The 19,136-nt window shown below is 40.8% G+C and overlaps 1 protein-coding gene across 5 annotated transcripts in view; it reads left to right on the top strand.

The window, feature by feature from the left end:
- MIER3 (MIER family member 3) overlaps positions 1-19,136 on the top strand; it is a 76,304-nt gene that overhangs the window by 8,897 nt on the left and 48,271 nt on the right. For 2 of the 5 annotated variants that reach the window (XM_077897857.1, XM_077897856.1), the window contains exons 1-2: positions 4,916-4,991; positions 16,666-16,731. The exons of 1 other annotated variant lie outside the window; for it this stretch is intronic. In XM_077897857.1, the coding sequence (XP_077753983.1) occupies positions 4,931-4,991; positions 16,666-16,731 (127 nt within the window). In that variant the 5' untranslated portion in view covers positions 4,916-4,930. Of the gene's footprint in view, positions 1-4,371; positions 4,423-4,915; positions 4,992-16,665; positions 16,732-19,136 lie in introns of those variants that run through there. 2 more of the 5 variants (XM_077897858.1, XM_077897862.1) reach the window with 2 other exon arrangements.

Raw genomic sequence — 19,136 nt, 5'->3', positions numbered from 1 at the left:
AGAGCAATTCACGCCATCTTTGTTTCCAAACGTGGCTAGGAATCAGAATTACCTATGGAGATTTTTGCAAATAACATGTCTGACTTCATCTAAGTCTAACTAAATCAAAATTCTCAGGAGGCAGGATCTAGGTACAAATCTATTTAAAGAGCTCCATCAGGATTCTGATGCCCTGCCAAGGTTGAAATTTACTGACATGGATGATAGCCATGAAAGTGCACTATTCAGACCTCCTTCAAGAGAACCTGCTATGAGAGGCACACTTGACTGACAGACCCAGCTGACACCCCCTTTGAATCTTACACTGGGTTCACACCAAGGCCACACTTTCCAGATAGCCCCAGGACTACTTAATAGGCAACTTTGGTTCCAGATTCGCTGAATCAAACTGTCTTAGAACTCCGTGGCCATCTGAGACTCTTCCTACTGATCTTTCCTTTGCCCACTTCTTTCACAGGTGTCAAAATGACTTCAGATCTATCTGCTTTTCCCAACCTACTTCTGCTTGCCTCCCTTTTATCCTTCACAGATGTCTCCCCCCAAAAATCTCTTGCACATCTAATCACATCTTGATGGATGCTTCTTAGAAAACTCAAACGGACACAGTATGGATGATAACTGTAGGCATAGAAATAGCAGAGATCATCCAGTGGAGAATAGACGAGCTCTGAGGATCACCTACATTCACAGACTGGGCAGAAGAAGAGATGCCTCAGGAAAGAGGTTGATAACAAGTGGCCAAAGAAGTAAGATGGAAACCAAGAAACCATGGCTTCACAGACTGCAGGAAAGAAATCTTCAAAAGGATTACATGGTTAATATGGTCAAATGCTACAGTGATTGTATTCTCCAGTCATGGAGTTTTGCTGGATATATGTGATGGAAGGATTAAAGAGGAATACAGTAGAGGAAACTGGATGGAGAACAGTAGAAGTGATGGGCTATGGGATCTAAATTAGATATAAAAGGAAACGCAGAGAGGTTGAAGAAACAAGAGTTAAGAACAAACAGTGGGAATTTCAGAATGAGAGAACAAGAAAGGAGATTATGATCCTTTTAGTGGGATATTTGAAGATTTTCGAGGTGAAATAATTTTAGGTGGTGGCGAGGTCCAAAATATGTCATTTAAAGTAGGTGGAAGTGATTTGAAGTTGAATAAATAAAGCAACAAGACAACGAAGTGCTGGATGGTCTCTCACATGAACATTGAAGCAACCATCAATGATAACAAACTGGATGGAAGAGGGAGATGATAGATAAGAAGGCAAGGTTAATAGTGAGTAATGGGACATAATGAGGAGGTCAACAAGTCAGGGAGTTGAGGAAGGGAGGACAGCAAAGCCAGGTTATGGGCCCTAAAGGAAAAGAAGATTTTACTCAAGGATGGAAGAATAATGGTCTGAATGTATCATTGTTTAAGGAAGATGCTCTCAAGCTAATCTTTTGACCTCAGTGTACATTGGATATGAAAAAGTAAGAAGCAACTCCTCAGAGGGTGGCAAGGCAAGTGGTTTCCTTTGGAAAGGTCTGGATTTTGGTTTAGGCAAGATAGCAAGGCAACACCTTTTGATGTTGAAAATCCTGTGGAATTTTTGCATAAGAAATAGTTTCCTAAGAGCATAATGGGAAGATTTGGGAGGGAGAGGAATAGGAGTGGTTGAAGCAAGAGAAAGGAAGGACAAAATAGTATAGGGAAGAGTCTGGGAGAGAGGAGACAAAAAAGTTGACATGGAAGTGAACCATGTGGTATTAAATGTAGGATATATGGAAGACTTAGTCCCCATAGTGGCTTTATGAATAGGAGGGACTTGGGTTTCTGTACAAAGTCAGGCATGGCCCAGGCTGATTATACTTTCAAGAAAACGCTAGTTTAGATGAGCCCATGAGTGATAACAGTACCATAGTTTCATTTTAAGACAGTGTGGATCATGAGACCATGCAGGGAATAATAGCTTTTAAGGGTGATATAAGGAAAGAATGTATTAATCACACATTCTGATTGAAGAAACATTATAGTGTAAAGTATGCACGCCCTAGAGTTGAGAAAATATGAAAGCTGGTTCTGTATAACCATCACGTTCTCGGTTGCTAGAGGTGGGAGACACAGGTTTCAATGGAACATACTTCGTTTCTTAAATTAATAAATGAAGAAGGTATTGAGAGATGGCCGTTCAAAGAGAATAAGAGGAAAGAAATGAAAGTGAAGTCTGCATGATGTTAGCAAGAGTTTCTTGTCACTGATCATTCTAGGTTGGGCTGCTTTTTGTAATCACAGTACTGTTTTTGAACAAAAACTTGGTATCCCCTCCTAAGGGATTCTACAACATGTAAGATTTTCAGTCCTTCGAAATGGGTTTCCCGGCTTCAGCCAAAATCTTGATAACCTCTCAAATTCTCTATAAAAGTGATCATTTAGTCATATTTCTTTCATAATTCTTGTTTTTCTCTTTACTCAGCCAGTTGGGGCCCAGGACAAAGTTTTTATAAATGAGACTTCATTTAGTGTTTCTCTGAAGCTTTCTTCTGTAAATCCTAAAATAAGAAATTAACCTAAGAAATTTCCTGTTTTTCTCTGCTTTGATATTTACATATCAAAATGAGCATAATGCTGGAGTGATTTGTATGCTCTAAGAGGCAAAACCAAACCCCTACTTGGTGTAATTTACTCAAATGCCAGATTCTCCTGGGGAAACTGGGCTCTCTTTATAACTTGATTCAAATAACTACTCTGATTCTCAATAGCTTTTATGAAATTACCATGTAGAGCCTAAATTGGTGCAGCTGAATTAAATAAATATCAGAGCTTAACATTCTTAATCGCAAACCTTCAATTTAACCAACCGTTTATTATAATCAAAAAGCAATCAATATGTTGATTGTGGTGACATGCAAAATGGAGATAGAATTATTAGTAATTACCCTATATTTGTAGTTCAGTGTGATGGAGAAATAACTGGAAAGAAATTTTAAAGCACACTACAGTTAAAGGATTGGTTGCTATGTTTTGGAGCAGCATGCTATATTGATTGTAGTCTTTAAATAAATTGAATAACATAGGTTGCTGTCAAACATGTGAATTATTCATGAAGCAGTTTGGGAACACTAAAGCTGATACTGTTTATGAATATTCAAATGTGTTAATGTATAAACAACTGACCCAGCATTCACCAATTCTTGCACAAAGGAAAGGTCTCAAAAACAAAGTAGAAATCCATTAGGCAAACTCACTGTCTTGGGTCATTCACTTGAAACATAATCAGCCAGTGTGAGAGATGGATAACAAAGCCTGAACCCCAAGTCAGAGAGGCATTGGGTCGAGGAGGGAGGTATCGGGACCTTCTTTGATCGTGAATACTTGGTGACATTAAAATTTTCTATAGGTTAAATTTTTTGTACCTCTTGAGTAACCATGGTTTTCATGTCTCCTGTGGGTCAGTGAGCTCACTGACTCTCAGCTTCTGGTGTCAGAAACCATCGACTGACTTCTGACTCTGACACTTAGAAGTTGAAAACTTAAAGCAGGTCATTTGCACTCCCTGACCACCTGTTTCTTCATCTGTTGGAAGGATGTAACAATAGATGCTATTTCATAGAGTTGTTATGGAATTAAATGATACAATGTGAGTGAAATATTTAGAAGCATGAGAGCCACAGGGTTCAAGGAATATGAATTACTGTCTTTCCCTGAACAGCGATGAAGAAACTGCCAAACTCTTCTTCTTTTCTAGCCTTTTCTTTTACTGAATTCTTTGAAGATCATTTTCTATTAACACTCTTTCTTCAGATAGAGTGCTTCACATTTTAACCTGCAACCTGTTCAGTTTCAGGTTAAAATATTTGACTAGGGATCCCTGGGTGGCGCAGCGGTTTGGCGCCTGCCTTTGGCCCAGGGCGCGATCCTGGAGACCCGGGATCGAATCCCACATCGGGCTCCCGGTGCCTGGAGCCTGCTTCTCCCTCTGCCTATGTCTCTGCTCTCTCTCTGTGTGACTATCATAAATAAATAAAAATTAAAAAAAAATATTTGACTACATTAATGTTTGGTTGTGCCACAATTTCAGGTCTCTTGCTACAATCATTTTTTTGAGTCAACCAACTCAATCTGAGTGTTATCAGATCCTTAGTCATCTGCATCTAACCAATCTATTAGATCTCTGTCATGGATCACATGAAACATTCCATTCTGGCATCGTGATCATGAGTTGGTAGTTGAAAAAAATAAGTCCTGGAGTATAGGACATAGGTGACTATGCCCACCTTTTTAATGTCCATCTAATTCTCTTCTGTTCTGTGCTCAATAGGTGGAAATTTGATAAATTTGGTTTGGCTTCAGCTAGGTTAATTTTCATTTCTTCATTTTCTACTTTTTAGGAGGATACTTCATTCTCACCTCCATGTACTAAGTAAAGTTACCTATGAAAGGTATGTATGTAGGGATAGCTGCATTGGACCATCACATTTATAAAAACTAACCTCTAATTGGATTTAGTCACTGAGATGTGGGGTTTATCTGTTTCATCCTTTTAGCCCATCCTGGCTTTTCATGTAGGAAGGAAGTCTTGCATGTATCTATGACAAACATCTGGCAAATAGCATTTTTGGCCTCCAATGTTATTCTTTTCTATAAAATGGGTTTTTAAAAAATGAAGTTTTGTAAGTTCTTGCATATTTATTTTGAAAACTTAGAAAGAAGGAAGAAAGTTAACATAACCCATCATTATACCATATATTCTTCTGGACTATTTTCTCTGTATGTGAATTTTTTTTCTCAAAATAAGTTCATCTGTCTTCAGTATTTTATAACTGTTTCCATTATTCAATGTTTAATGTAAAATTGTTATATTTCAATCATCTTTTTTTAAAAAATATTTATTTATTTATTCATGAGAGACACAGAGAGGCAGAGACACAGGCAGAAGACGGAAGCTCTATGCAGGGAGCCCAATGTGGGACTCGATCCCGGGACCCTGAGATCACGATCAGAGCCAAAGGTAAATGCTCAACCACTGAGCTACCCAGGTGTCCCTCAATCATCTTTTTTAAAAAATATATTTTATTTGTTTATTTGAGAGAGAGAGAGTGTGTGTGTGCACGAGTGGGGCAGGGGGCAGATGGAGAGGAAGTAGATTCCCCACTAAGCAGAAAGAGCTGAATGCCCGGGGTTCATTACAGGACCCCAGGATCATGACCTGAGCCAAAGGCAGATAACTGACTGAGCCACCCAGGCACCCCTCAATCATCATTTTTTATGGCAGTATCATGGTCTATTTAGTGACCTGTTATTGAGAATTAGAATCGGTCTCAATTTTTTTTCATAGAAGACAAATCGTGCCATAAATATCTTTGTATATTAATATTTGCTCATATCTTTATTTTCTTAACATAAATTCATTAAAGTGAAATTGCTAACTTAACATTCCATTCTTACAACTAGTGCAGGGTTGCCTAATTTCATTGGCCTTGACCAAACCACAGCCATATTTTAATGTCATAGATTGTTAAGTGTGACCAAGGGAGGGTTTGCCAACTTTAATTGTTATATCATGGGCAATAAAAGAAAATGTCTCATTACTTAGAATTACAATATCTCACCACAAAATATTTTTAGAGAGAGTTTATTACAATGGAAATTCCTTGGAAAATGAGATGTGAGCCTTTCCTGGAGGAGGACAGGCTTCTTGCCATTCTTCCACATTTTCCTATGTCAAGGTCTGCGTGGAAGGATGCTGTTAACTACCTATTAACCTAAGACACACATAGTAACATAAGTGTTGCATTTAACATTCTGTGGAAATCATTCTGATCAAAAAACTTTTTTTTTCAGATTTGCTTAAGTACTTAGATTTTTTTTTTAAGATTTTATTTATTTATTCATGAGAGACAGAGAGAGAGAGAGAGAGAGAAAGAGAGAGAGAGAGAGAGACAGGCAGAGGAAGAAGCAGGCTCCATGCAGGGAGCCCAATGTGGGACTCAATTCTGGGTCTCCAGAATCACACCCTGGGAGGAAGTTGGCGCTAAACTGCTGACCCACCCGGGCTGCCCTCTTAAGAGATTTTTTAAAACTTCCATAAAATTGTATTATATTAATTATTAACACCATAGTTAGATGAAAATATGAGGGATGAAGGATGATTTTTATCTTAGGGTGAACTCATAGAATGTTGTATATGCTGCAAGTCTTGCCATCTGAAGGTTTTTAAATCTAATGTGACTGGTAGATTTCAAAATCAGTTCTCTCAGGGCAAACAAGGCAGCAGAATGCATTTTTTTAATTTCAGAAAGGAGTCCCTGGTGACGTCTCTGCTCTCAATAACACTGTGCAATGGTGCAGACCACCCACCATTGCAAAAACTGTTATTTTGCATCTGTGGATGACCTTGTGTGTCATTGTCAAATGACCTTCTTTGGAGGCTAAGTGACCTTGCTCTTAATGCCTTTTAACAGCTGGCTTCAAATATGAAGAATGGTCCAAGTGGTTGAAGTCACAGATAACACAGGTTGTGGGCTCAATTTTGTTGGCATATGCGAGAGATATTTTTGGAAATACAGTGGCTAAGAACAAACTACCCTAAACATCTTTTTAAAATAATTTATTTATTTATTTATGAGAGACACAGAGAGGCAGAGACATAGGCAGAGGGAGAAGTAGGCTCCCTGGAAGGAGCCTGATGTGGGACTTGATCCCAGGACCCCAGGATCATGAAATGAGCCAAAGGCAGACGCTCAGCCATTGAGCCACCAACCCAGGCACCCCTCCCCTAAACATTTTTAATTAGGATCATGCACATATTTTTAAAATATTTTTTATTGCAATGCTTGGTTTTGTTTTAAACCATTTGGGTGGATGGATTAAATCTGAAGACAGATGATGGAACTGCTTTATGGAGCCTGGTTTCATAAAGTGCTCCTGCTTTCTAAAGGTCTGGGCCATTTGGTTGACACATCAGTGTTTCCTTCCCGCTGCTCAATCACCAGAGCACAGTCTAAGAAGATGATTGTGTTTCATCATTATCTTCTCTAGGTGGTGTCTTAGTGGCCCCGTGGAAAGCATCACTCTTGGTGGTGTTTTTTTTTTAAATAACACCCTGCTCTCTGGCAACCTAAAGCCAAGTTGATTCATGCATAGATCCTTGGAGTGCAGAGTATTGACAAGAACTTAACCTGCAAGCAGAGACTGGTTTTTATTTTGGTCTTTGCACAATGAAAAAGGTGTAGCTGTTTCAGTGTTGAGTGATTTCTTGGCTCTTCACAGTAGAAATAAGTAGCCTTTCCTCTGAAACTAATAACCATGTTCTTGACACTTTGCTGTTGCTTCAGGAAAAGACATTTCAGTAGTGGTGAGGGTTTTCATAATAGAGATCTTATGTCTTGAAATGTCTAAATCATTCCCAATTAATGAACATTTCTTTCAGAATCTTCTTTGAAGCACCTAATTGGCGTGTGAGACTGGTTCCTTTTCTCTTGCTGAAGGAGATACTTTCCTGATAAACCATGTCCATCTGCTGTACTTTGTAGGCTTAGAGTTGTAGGACAACACTTAGTTGACAGTTGGGCTTTTCAGACTGTGGAGGGGAAGAACATAAAGAGAGGACAGATCCTTGGCCCCGATGTCCCACTTTTGATGTGTGATCCTAACGTATCTTTTTTTTTTTTCTCTCTCTCTCTCAATCATACCATCTGACCAGTGCTCTCAAACTGGTGCTTTGCGTTTTGCAAAAAAAAAAGTTTGCTGATTAATTTACATTTTTATACTGACTACTCTGAATACTCTTGCAATTTTAGTAACCATGCTAAGTATTTAAATGTGTGATATTAGACAAATCACTTCACTACTTTGGACCTTGTTTGGCTGAAGTGTCATTAAATAAGATGTTTAGCTGAACTGTAATATCTCTTCAAACTCCAAATTCTGTGGTTATTTTTTTTTTCAGATTTTATTTATTTATTCATGAGAGACACAGAGAGAGAGAGAGAGACAGAGACATAGGCAAAGGGAGAAGCAGGCTCCATGCAGGGAGCCTGATGTGGGACTTGATCCTTGAACTCCAGGATCATGCCCTGAACCAAAGGCAGATGCTTAAACGCTGAGCCACCCAGGCATCCCCAAATTCTGTAGTTATAAAAACAATAGGGTTAGTTTATTCATCCATTTATTCAGGAACTACATATTGAGCCAACACTGAGTGGTAGACATTGTACTGAGTGCAAACAACTTCAGAACTAGTTCCTTGCCCTCTCTCTAGTAGCTGATGTCTCAAGCAGGGTAAAACAGAACAGGGCCAGCACTCCTGGGCATGTGAAGTTTGACAAAGCTCCCCAGGTGATCCTGGTACTCACCCCCTTTATCAGTTGAAAACTTGATATGCACTTTGAAAAGATCAGCCACAACACATCATTAGGACACATTTTTTCTCCAATGGATTGGCTAGAATAAAATCAAGCTGGAGGTCATCTAACTCTATATAGCCTCAATTTCACCATCCATCATGTAGCACATGCGTAGAGTATCAGTATAGCCAATGTTAGGTAGCTGGTCTTTCGGAGGCACAGGATTTCTTTTGCATTAAAGCATTACTTATATGCTCTGTGAATGATTCTGTTTCTCTCATATTGTCAGGGAGTCAAAATGAGGGATTGTTGGAGAAAGGACTGGGTGAGTGGTGAGTCCCTTGACTTGGGCCTCTCTGCTTCACACCCCATGGTTGGATGGGGGAAGGGGGGAGTTGAACGTGACAGCTGCCAGTTTTGAGGGTGCACCTGCCACACATGTCTGTCACCATCCTGGGGTTGAGGGTTTCTGAGGCCCTGTGGGACTTGTCAATCTCCTATAATTTTTCACCAATCCCTCTGTAACGGCCTGAGTAGCCCTCTGTGTACTGATTACACCCATCAACCCTTTGATCTTTTCCCCTTTCATACACACATACACATCTGTGCAATGATGGCTACTCATTGCCATTTTCCTATCATCATCATTCATTCATTTATCAGTCCATTAACTCTTCAATTCATTCACTGGTGTGCTCATTCAGTTATTCATTTATTTGTTTCTCTATAGATGAGCATTGAAAAGATTTATGCACAGGGTGACTTAATCCTACCACAAAATGCTTCAGAGCACACTAGCATTCTCTTTACACAACTTCCTTTTCAGTGTTCTTCCATCATAGACCTCACCTAGAACTGGTCCCTTTCTCTCCCTTCTCCTGTTTATTTCATCCTCTCTCTATTTAGACATCTCTGATGGGCTTTGTTCAAGGAGATTGTTCACAAGTTTAAGAGGTCAGGGCTGGCCGTGCAGAAAGAGCTCTAGTGGCTGGTGCAGGTGTAAGGTAGCAGCAAGGAGCAAAAGAAGTTAGCTAACAATCAGTTGCAAAAAATACTGTAAATATTTAAAATCTCCACTGAGAGAGTAGCTCTGTGATATGACCTGTGAGTCTACTCCAGGTAGAGTATAGTAGCATATGAAAGGGAATGTTCTGGAATCCAGAGGCTCCTGGGTTGCCTGTTACTGTGCTCACAATGGAGCAACAGAAACTAGCAGAGATCCCACAGCCTCCTGACAGTTGTTAACTGCCCATCTCCTTTTGTCCAGTCTGGAGCCTGGTTTCCTCTTTTTCCTCGCCCCACAGTGCAGCCTTTCTACTCCAGCTAAGCTCTGACTGACCCACATAGAGATCCTTCAGCAGCCACTACTTGGTTCCTGAATTCTCCACCTACTTTTGCAGGCTCCATTTCTCGAATGTGGGCTTCCGTATTTGAGCCTGTTGTCAATAACCTGGCTGGTGTCCTATCTTTTAGAACAGAAGCCTTCCTTGGCCCTGCCAGTCTAGCTCCCAGGGGTCAGAATCACGGATACCCCAGGGCTGACTGACTGCTGGCTTGATGTCCTGAACCTCTACGGGTGATCCCCAGTATGGGGCTTCACACACCTGCTGGGCTCCTGTTCCCTCTCAACTGCCTGCTCCCCTGCTCCCTGCTCAGGCTGTCTGCAGTTGCCTGCCCTGCGTGCGAAACCAGAATTCACTGCAGCTGCAGCTGCTGGGTTCCGTCTCCCTCCCTTGTGTTTGACCCCTAGGGACCAACTGAGATGCATCCAAGGCCTGCTGCCTCTCCGCCTTCCACCCATCCGTGAGCAGTGCCAGGCCTGGCTGAATCCCAGAGTGACACAGGCGACAGTCATGCGTGAACTAAAGGTTGTGGCATTTGTTGTTCTGTAGATCCACACCATAAAAAGGAGAGCCAAAACTTTGAATGAGCAGAGAAATTTCAGGACCATATGCAAAACTTCTCTCTGCGAAATGTCTCCAAGCAAAGAAAAGACAACTCGTCGTGTACTTTTATGATTTCCTAATTTTATATTCTGGAATGTGACCCTAAAAATGTCCTTAGGATGTGTGCTGTGCTCCCTTTTATGCCAATCCTTTCTTTCTTTTCTTTTCTTTCTTTCTTTCTTTCTTTCTTTCTTTCTTTCTTTCTTTCTTTCTTTCTTTCTTTCTTTCTTTCTTTCTTTCTTTCTTTCTTTCTTTCTTTCTTTCTTTCTTTCTTTCTTTCTTTCTTTCTTTCTTTCTTTCTTTCTTTCTTTCTTTCTTCTTTCTTTCTTTTCTTTCTTTCCTTCTTTCCTTATTCATTTTTTAAAAGGATTTTATTTATTTATTCATGATAGACACAGAGAGACAGGCAGAGACACAGGCAGAGGGAGAAGCCAGCACCCTGCAGGGAGCCTGATGTGGGACTGGATCCTGGGACCCCGGGATCATGCCCTAAACCGAAGGCATATGCTCAACCACTGAGCCACCCAGGCGTCCCTCCAACCCTCTCTATAATGTGATTGTTTTGTATTACTTTATCAAAATTATTTTCTTTTTTTAAATTTTTATTTATGATAGTCATACAGAGAGAGAGAGAGAGAGAGAGAGAGGCAGAGACACAGGCAGAAGGAGAAGCAGGCTCCATGCACCGGGAGCCCGACGTGGGATTCGATCCTGGGTCTCCAGGATCGCGCCTTGGGCCAAAGGCAGGCGCCAAACCGCTGTGCCACCCAGGGATCCCTCAAAATCATTTTCATGTGTCTTCAACGAGCCTGATTAGTAGCAGGGTATCCTGGTGGATAAAGCCCTGGCCTGTGTTCAGGTCCAGTCTCTCTGGAACACACTAGCTATTTGTGTTTTGTTCTAGTTTGTTTTTATTGAAGTGTAATTGAAATATAATATCCTATTGGTTTCAGATGTATGTCATGGTGATTCTATGTTTTTATGTGTTATGAAATGATCCCCATAAGTCCAGTTACTATCTGCCACCATACAAAGTTATGACAATATTGTTGACTATATTCCCTAGCTGTGCATAACATCCCATGACTTGATTATTTTACAGCTGGAAGTTTGTACCTCTTAATCCCCTTCACCTATTTCACCCACTCAACCCCTCCTCCCTCTGGTAACCAACAGTTTGTTTCTTGTATCTATGAGTCTGTTTCTGTTTTGTTTTGTTTGTTCATTTGTTTTGTTTTTAGATTCCACATATGAGGGAAATCATATGGTATTTGTCTTTCTCTGCTGACTTATTTCACTTAGCATAATACCCTTTAGGTCCACCCATGTTGTTGTAAATGGTAAGATTTCATTTTTTAAAATATATATCTCCCCCCTTCTTTATCCATTCATCTGTTGATGGACACTTAAGTTGCTGAAGTGGTTTGGATTAGTTTTCTGGGAAAGGAGTATGTGCCCTTTGAAATCTTCGGGCCTGATTCTGAGGATGTGCCCTCATTCATCTCAAAAAACTTCCTCTCATTGAGTCAGTTTGCATAAATGTGCCAACATGTATTTATTGAATATTTACTGTGGACCATGAAGTATGTTAGGTGCTAAAGATACAATCATGAATAAACACCTATATGGTTCCTGTTCTCTTGAAGAGCTCTCCACTTGGGAACTATAGATGTTTTGCTGTGAGACTGTATTGGGCACTGTAGCATGTGTATCAGCATATCTGGCTTTTACCCACTAGATACTAATAACACCTCTCTAGCTGAGACATCCAAAAATGCCTCCAGACATTGCAAAATGTGTTTAAGGTGAGGGAGGGAGGTGAGAGGGACAGATTATCCAGGGCTGAGAACCACTCGTCCAGTACTATTAATGATTAACAATTACTGAGCTCTTACTGCGTGCCAGGTGCAGTATTGAGCACACGTAGCCAAAAGGTAGATAACGGTGGAAATTTGTAAGCAGATCCTACTAGAACAACTCATAAGACTCTCCAAGGCTCTTCATTTATTTCCTCCATGACCCATAAGGAGGAATTCCAAAGGCACATGGAACGTTTACACTCAAGGACTCTGGTTTACCCTTGTGCTTCTGCTCTGGCATGTTGAGTCATATGTTTACAAAAAAATTGTCTTTATTTCCAAACCTATTTGTGCCTATTGTATTTGTTATAATTGTACAATTTGGTTAAATGGCACATAAACTGACTAAATATGAGTGTGAAGAGTTGTTCTGAAGAAAATTAAGTTGGAATGCTTTGGAAAGATGATTTTAAAACCTCTCTGTGTAATTAAGTATAAATAAGAACAATTATAATAGGAGAAAAAATGGTAACAAGCTAGAAAATGCAAGTTCTTGCTTACACCTTAAAGAATCTCAAACTGGAAATGGTTACCAATGTTTTATGGATCTAGATGAGACAAGAATAAAAATGTGAAGTACAGTTAGCCTAATAAACGGTCTAAGCATTACATAAGGATGTATAAAGAAAAGCTTATTTGGGGGTGCCTGGGTAGCTCAGTCAGTTAGGCACCTGACTCTTGATTTCAGCTCAGATCTTGATCTCAGGATTCTGAGTTCAAGCACTGCTTTGGGCTCCATACCCAGCGTGGACCCCACTCTTTAAAAAGGCTTACTTATATGTTTTAAGTTAAGAAATGTTCAACACATGGGAACCTGTGTGGCTCAGTTGCTTAAGTGTCTGACTCTTGATCTTGGCTCACATCATGATCCCTGGGCTGTGAGATAGAACCCTGCATCAGGCTCTGTGCTCAGTGCAGAGTTAGCTTGGGATTCTCTCTCCGCCTCTTCTTCTGCCTCAGTCTCTCTAAATGAATAAATAAAATCTTTAAAAAGTGTTTAACACACATATGGCATCTTATAATTTTCCATTTTTAGTTGATCAATTGCCTCATATCAACTTACTTCAGATGAGTGGGATTCTCTTATATTACCACCATTTCAGAGATGAAAAGTTAAAATATAGAGAGGTAACTTGCCCATGTGACATGTAAACACTGCCTCCCCCTCACCAAAATACTCTTGATTACATTAAAATCAACGATTTATGGAGGCATCTGGGTGGCTTAGTGGTTGGATGTCTGCCTTTGGCTCAGGTCGTGATCTCAGGGTCCTGGGATCAAGTCCCGTACAGGGCTCCTTACAGGGAGCTTGCTTCTCCCTCTGCCTATATCTCTGCCTCTCTCTGTATCTCTCATGAATAAATAAATAGAATCTTCAAAAAAATTAAGGATTTGTATGTGTGTGTGTGTTTTAAGGATTTTATTTATTTTTTCATGAGAAACAGAGAGAGAGACAGAGACACAGGCAGAGGGAGAAGCAGGCTCCATGCAGGGAACCCAACGACTGACTAGATCCCAGGTCTCCAGGATCACGACCTGGGCTGATGGCGGCGCTAAATCACTGAGCCACCCAAGTTGACCAAGGATTTGTGTTCAATCAAGAACATCATGGACAAAGTTACTAGATGGTAAATTGAGAGATGTCTGCAATGTCTGAAACCCAAAAGAAAAAGAAGGCAATCTCAATGTAAGAATAGGCAAAGAATGTAACAAGTAACTTACAGAAGAGGAATCCCTAAAGGCTAATAAGCATTTGAAAACATGATCCATAATTTTAGTGATCAGAAAAAAGAAATTTATTTTTTTTAAATTTTTATTTATTTATGATAGTCACAGAGAGAGAGAGAGAGAGAGAGAGAGAGGCAGAGACACAGGCAGAGGGAGAAGCAGGCTCCATGCACTGGGAGCCCGACGTGGGATTCGATCCCGGGTCTCCAGGATCGCGCCCTGGGCCAAAGGCAGGCGCCAAACCGCTGTGCCACCCAGAGATCCCAGAAAAAAGAAATTTAAAACAATAAAGAGACACAACTGTCCATTAGATGGGCAAACATGAGCTGGAAAATATCACAAGGAGGCAGGTGTGAGAAGCTATCAGAACCCTGAGGTGCTGCTGGTAAGAATGGAGATGGGGGCAGCCCCTTCTGGGGGCAATGCGGCCCCACCAGATGACCAAAAATTTCCCTCCTGGATGTACATCCTCAAGAAATCTTTACACAGGGGGATCCCTGGGTGGCTCAGCGGTTTAGCGCCTGCCTTTGGCCCAGAGCGCAATCCTGGAGTCCCCAGATCGAGTCCCATGTTGGGCTCCCAGCATGGAGCCTGCTGCTCCCTCTTCCTGTGTCTCTGCCTCTCTCTCTCTCTCTCTCTCTCTCTCTATATATATATATATATATATAGATATAATAAATAAATCTTTTTTTAAAAAAGAAATCTTTACACAACTTTATCAGGGGACATTTTGAGGATGCTCAGTATAGCATTATAGATTAGCCTGGGTCTTCCAAGGAACAGGCACCAAGATGTGAATTAAACCAATTAAATGCAAAGATTTTACTAGAAGAGATGCCTGTGAGAGGAAATTGAGAAGGCTGGGAGGACCATCATACCATAATGCAAGTCTGGTCCTGAGTGAAGGAGAGAGGGAAAGAAGGTTGGTGCAAGTGTCCTGGCTTGCCATGTGGCTGAAGGAAGGTTTTTCAAGTCCACCAGGACATCCTCCAGGCAAAATCAGCTCTGAGAGGAATCCCACGTCACCCAGAAATGGGTCTGTCTCAGTGTCCCTGCTTCACTCAGTCACTGGCTGGGAGAAGCCTGTGGGAAGTATGATCTTAAGTGAAACACAGAGATGGATTTCAGAGCATTGCAGCTGGGGCCTTTGGTCACTTACACTCCCTGGGGCTAGAGGCCTGTGAGGAGCATTCTCATGGATGGTGTGCATCACTGAGCGTAGCAGGGAGAGGATGCCACCTGTGTGTCAATCTTGGGGAGATTAGATAGGTAATATGTACTGGACACACACCAGTGAGCAGTTAGAAGCAAAGAATTGGAGGCACACCTAACAGCATGGATGAGTCTAAAAGACAATGTAGAGTGAAAAAGAAGAAACAATGAGCCATCTATCACAATAATATTTACTAAATTTAAGAGTGCATGCCTACAAAACAGTAACACTCAAAATGCAAGTGTAGGGGTTCCCTGGATGGCTCAGCGGTTTGGCGCCTGCCTTTGGCCCAGGGCGTGGCCCTGGAGTCTCGGGATCAAGTCCCATGTCGGGCTCCCTGTGTGGAGCCTGCTTCTCCCTCTGCCTGTGTCTCTGCCTCTCTCTCTCTCTCTCTGAATGAATAAATAAATAAAATATTTTTTTAAAAATGCAAGTGTATACATACAAATCGAAAGACATTCATCATGCCGGTTAGAGAGGCTGCTTGGGTAAGTTATGGGACTAAAAATGAATGAACATAAAGGAATGTTTCAAAAAAGGCCTTACGTGGGGTAAAGGAAGATAAAGTGTCTCAAACTGAGCCTGAGTAACTCAGCTTCGTGACTCTGAATACCTAAACAAACAGGTCAATGTAGTGCCTACCATCTGCCCCCTAAAAAATACCCGAATACAGAAGCACCCCCTTTGAAGTTCTGGAATCCCAATTATAGAAGCAGTCTTCTGTTTTAAAAACAGTAGGCCACCTAGCTCACTCTTGGTCCTTCAAATTTAGCTCAACCTATCACTGCCTCGAGTTGCTGCAAATACAGACCACTAGCAACAGCACCTCACAGCACTAGCCAAGGAACTGCCTTAGCCTGCCACCTGCCTACTCTCTCTCTCCTCACCTTCCCTTCTGGCTAGCTCCTGGGCTTTCCATTCCTGCCCTGGTCCCATGATTCTTCACCCCACAGACACTTAAATAATTTTATTGAAATGTAATTCATCCGCCATACAATTCAGCCATACAAAATGTACAATTCAGGGGGCAGCCCGGGTGGCTCAACGGTTTAGCACCATCTTCAGTCAAGGGTGTGATCCTGGAGACCCTGGATCAAGTCCTGCATCGGGCTCCCTGCATGGAGCAAGCTTCTTCCTCTGCCTGTGTCTCTGCCTCTCTCTCTCTCTCTCTGTGTCTCTCATGAATAAATAAATAAAATCTTAAAACAAAAAGCAAAATGTACAATTCAATGGCTTTTAGTATAGTCAAAAGAAATGGACAGCCATCACCACTATCAATTTTAGAATATTTTTATCACCCCAAAAAGAAACACGGCAACCCCCAGCCCTTCTATGTGCCATTTATCTTTCTCCCCACCCTGCTCTAGGCAACCACTATTTAACTTTGTGTATGGATAGATTTGCCTATTCTGGACATTTCATATAAATGGAATTATACAGTATATGCTCTTCTGTGACTGATTTCTTTCATGTAGCATAATGTTTTCAAGATCCATCCATGTTGTAGCATGTTTTAATGCTTCATTCCTTTTTATTGAAAAATTATATTCCATCATGTGAATATACCACATTTTATTTGTTCTTTCCGCAGCTGATGAACATCTGGGCTGTTTCCAGGTTTTGGCCATTATGTATATTGCTGCTATGACACTTGTGTGTAAGTTGTTGGGTGGACATATGCTTTCATTTCTCTTGGGTTTACACCTAAGAGTGGAATTGCTGGGTTATGCGGTAACTGTATACTCAAGCTATTGAGGAACCACCAGGCTGGTTTTCAAAGCAGCTGTCATGTTTTACATTTATTCCAGCAGTGTACAAGGAATCCAGTTTTCCACATCCGTGTCAACACTCACTATCATCTGTCTTTTTGATGATGGTCTCCTCATTCTCACTGCTGGCTCCCGGGCTCCTGTTTGGCTTACTGACCTCAGGTGTGCTGCCTTTCCTTGATTTCAGGGACACTTGGGGTTTCCTCTAAAGGGGATTCTCCATCACAATGGCAGAATTAGCCTTTGACTTCATCCAGGGAGGAAAAAGCTTGCAGGCGTTAGGGTTCTCAGATTCTACCTCCAAAATAAGAGTAGAGAAAGAGGAACGTTGGATGTGAAGGACACTAATGCTTTTCTTTCTCTTCTACTCCAGTGATTGGACTGAGCAGTTGGGGGGGCCAAGGAGGGGCTGACATGGGGACAGCAATCATTCTGGAATTCCAACCTGAGTGTGTCAAGGATGATGGCATGGCCGGTGCAATTATCAGTTTAGAGGTAGACTCCCATTTCCTTTGTTCTTTTTATTTTCTGCAAAAGGAAAGATAAGGGAGAGGAGTCTCTGCCCTAGGTATGGTAATAATAACTAACTGTTTTTACTGACAGTAACTTACAATTGATAATGTTAATCGTTTCTCTTATCAGTGACTTCTCTTTTATGGTTGGTTTATTTAGAAACAACTATTAGCATTTGTACCATTTCTGTGTGTTCCAGGCTGAAGAGTCCCAATTCAGGGTGAGACAGATTTCAATATTATCATAGCTAAAGGAGAAATGCTGTCAGCACAAAGAGAAAAGCCATCAGAAAAGGCATGGATTGTGTTTCTGTTTAACCTCCTTTTCTTAGGCCAGGATAACTTGAGTACAGGTTTCTGGTTTGGAAAATTGACTTGGGTTTGGATTTCTCAAGCATACTGAATTTTAGCCTAGGAAACCAGGCTCAGTGAGCACACTTATTTCAGTAACAATTCTATACACAGCAGAAGCCTTTACTTAACAACCATTTAGATTCAGGAATAGATTAAATCCATTAACTAGGCTAGTGTTTTCTCCCTCACTGTGGTTATTAACCAAATTGCTAGTGTTGCAACACAGATAACCATGTTTGAAGATAACCTAGACCCACTGTTTTACCAGTTTTATTTTAATGGGCATGATTGGGAAATACATTTTCAACCTGCATAGTTTTATAGAATTCAAGTATAAAGTTTTATTTTATTTTTAAAGATTTATTTATTTGTTTGAGAGAGAAAGAGAGAATGCATGTGCCGTCGGGAGAGGCAAAGGGAGAGGGAGAGAGAGAGAGAATCTCAAGCAGACTCTGAGCTGAGTGCAGAGCCTGATGCAGGCTCAATTTCACCACCGATAGATCATGACCTGAGCTGAAATCAAGAGTCAGATGCTTAACTGACTGAGCCACCCAGGTGCCCCTCAAGTATAAACTTTTAAAGATTTTATTTATTTATTTATTTGAAATAGAGAGCCAGAGAAAGAGAACAAGTTGGGGAGAGGGACAGAGGGAGACAGAAAGGCAGGGAGCCCCCCATCACATGGGATTCAATCCAGGACCCCGAGACCACGACTTGGGTCAAAGGCAGATGCTTAACTAACTGAGCCACCCAGGTGCCCCTCATGTATAAACTTTTACACATCAATCTCTTGAGATACAGTTAATTCACTTACATTTAAGTGCACCCATTTTAAGGGTACTGATCAATTAGTTATATATTTGTATAACCACTACTATGATCAAGATATAGAACATTTCCATCGTCCTTTCCTCCTGTCTTTTACTGTCAATTCCCATCCAACACTAATATACTTTCTGTCACTAGGTTAGCTTTGCCATTTTGTGAATTTTATGTAAATGGAACTGGAGTGTTTCTAAGATTCATCCGTGCTGTTGCATGTACTAGTTGTTTATGCCTTTTTACTGTTTGATACTATTCTCAGTATATGGATGTACCAAAATGAGAAAGTTTATCCTAAGAATGAAAGGTTGAAAAAACATTGGAAATCACCATATTAACAGGTAAAGGTGAAAAAGAATATGATTATCTCAATATATGTGAAAAGGTACTTGATAAAATTTGATCCATTCATGATGACCTACTCACTCTCAGCAAACTAGTAATAAAAGGGAAATATCTTAACATGATAAAGGGCATAAAAGGAAACATGATACTTAATGGCTATATCAGTTATCTATTGCTGTGTAAAACACTACCCCAAAACTTACCAGCTTGAGCAATAAACACTTATCATCTCACTATTTCTGAGGGCTAGGAATTTGAAA

Source organism: Canis aureus, chromosome 5 (assembly GCF_053574225.1).
Source record: "Canis aureus isolate CA01 chromosome 5, VMU_Caureus_v.1.0, whole genome shotgun sequence".
NCBI classification, from domain to species: Eukaryota; Metazoa; Chordata; class Mammalia; order Carnivora; family Canidae; genus Canis; species Canis aureus.
The sequence above is the reverse complement of the archived record's forward strand: the minus strand, read 5'-3'. Positions and strand labels throughout refer to the sequence as shown.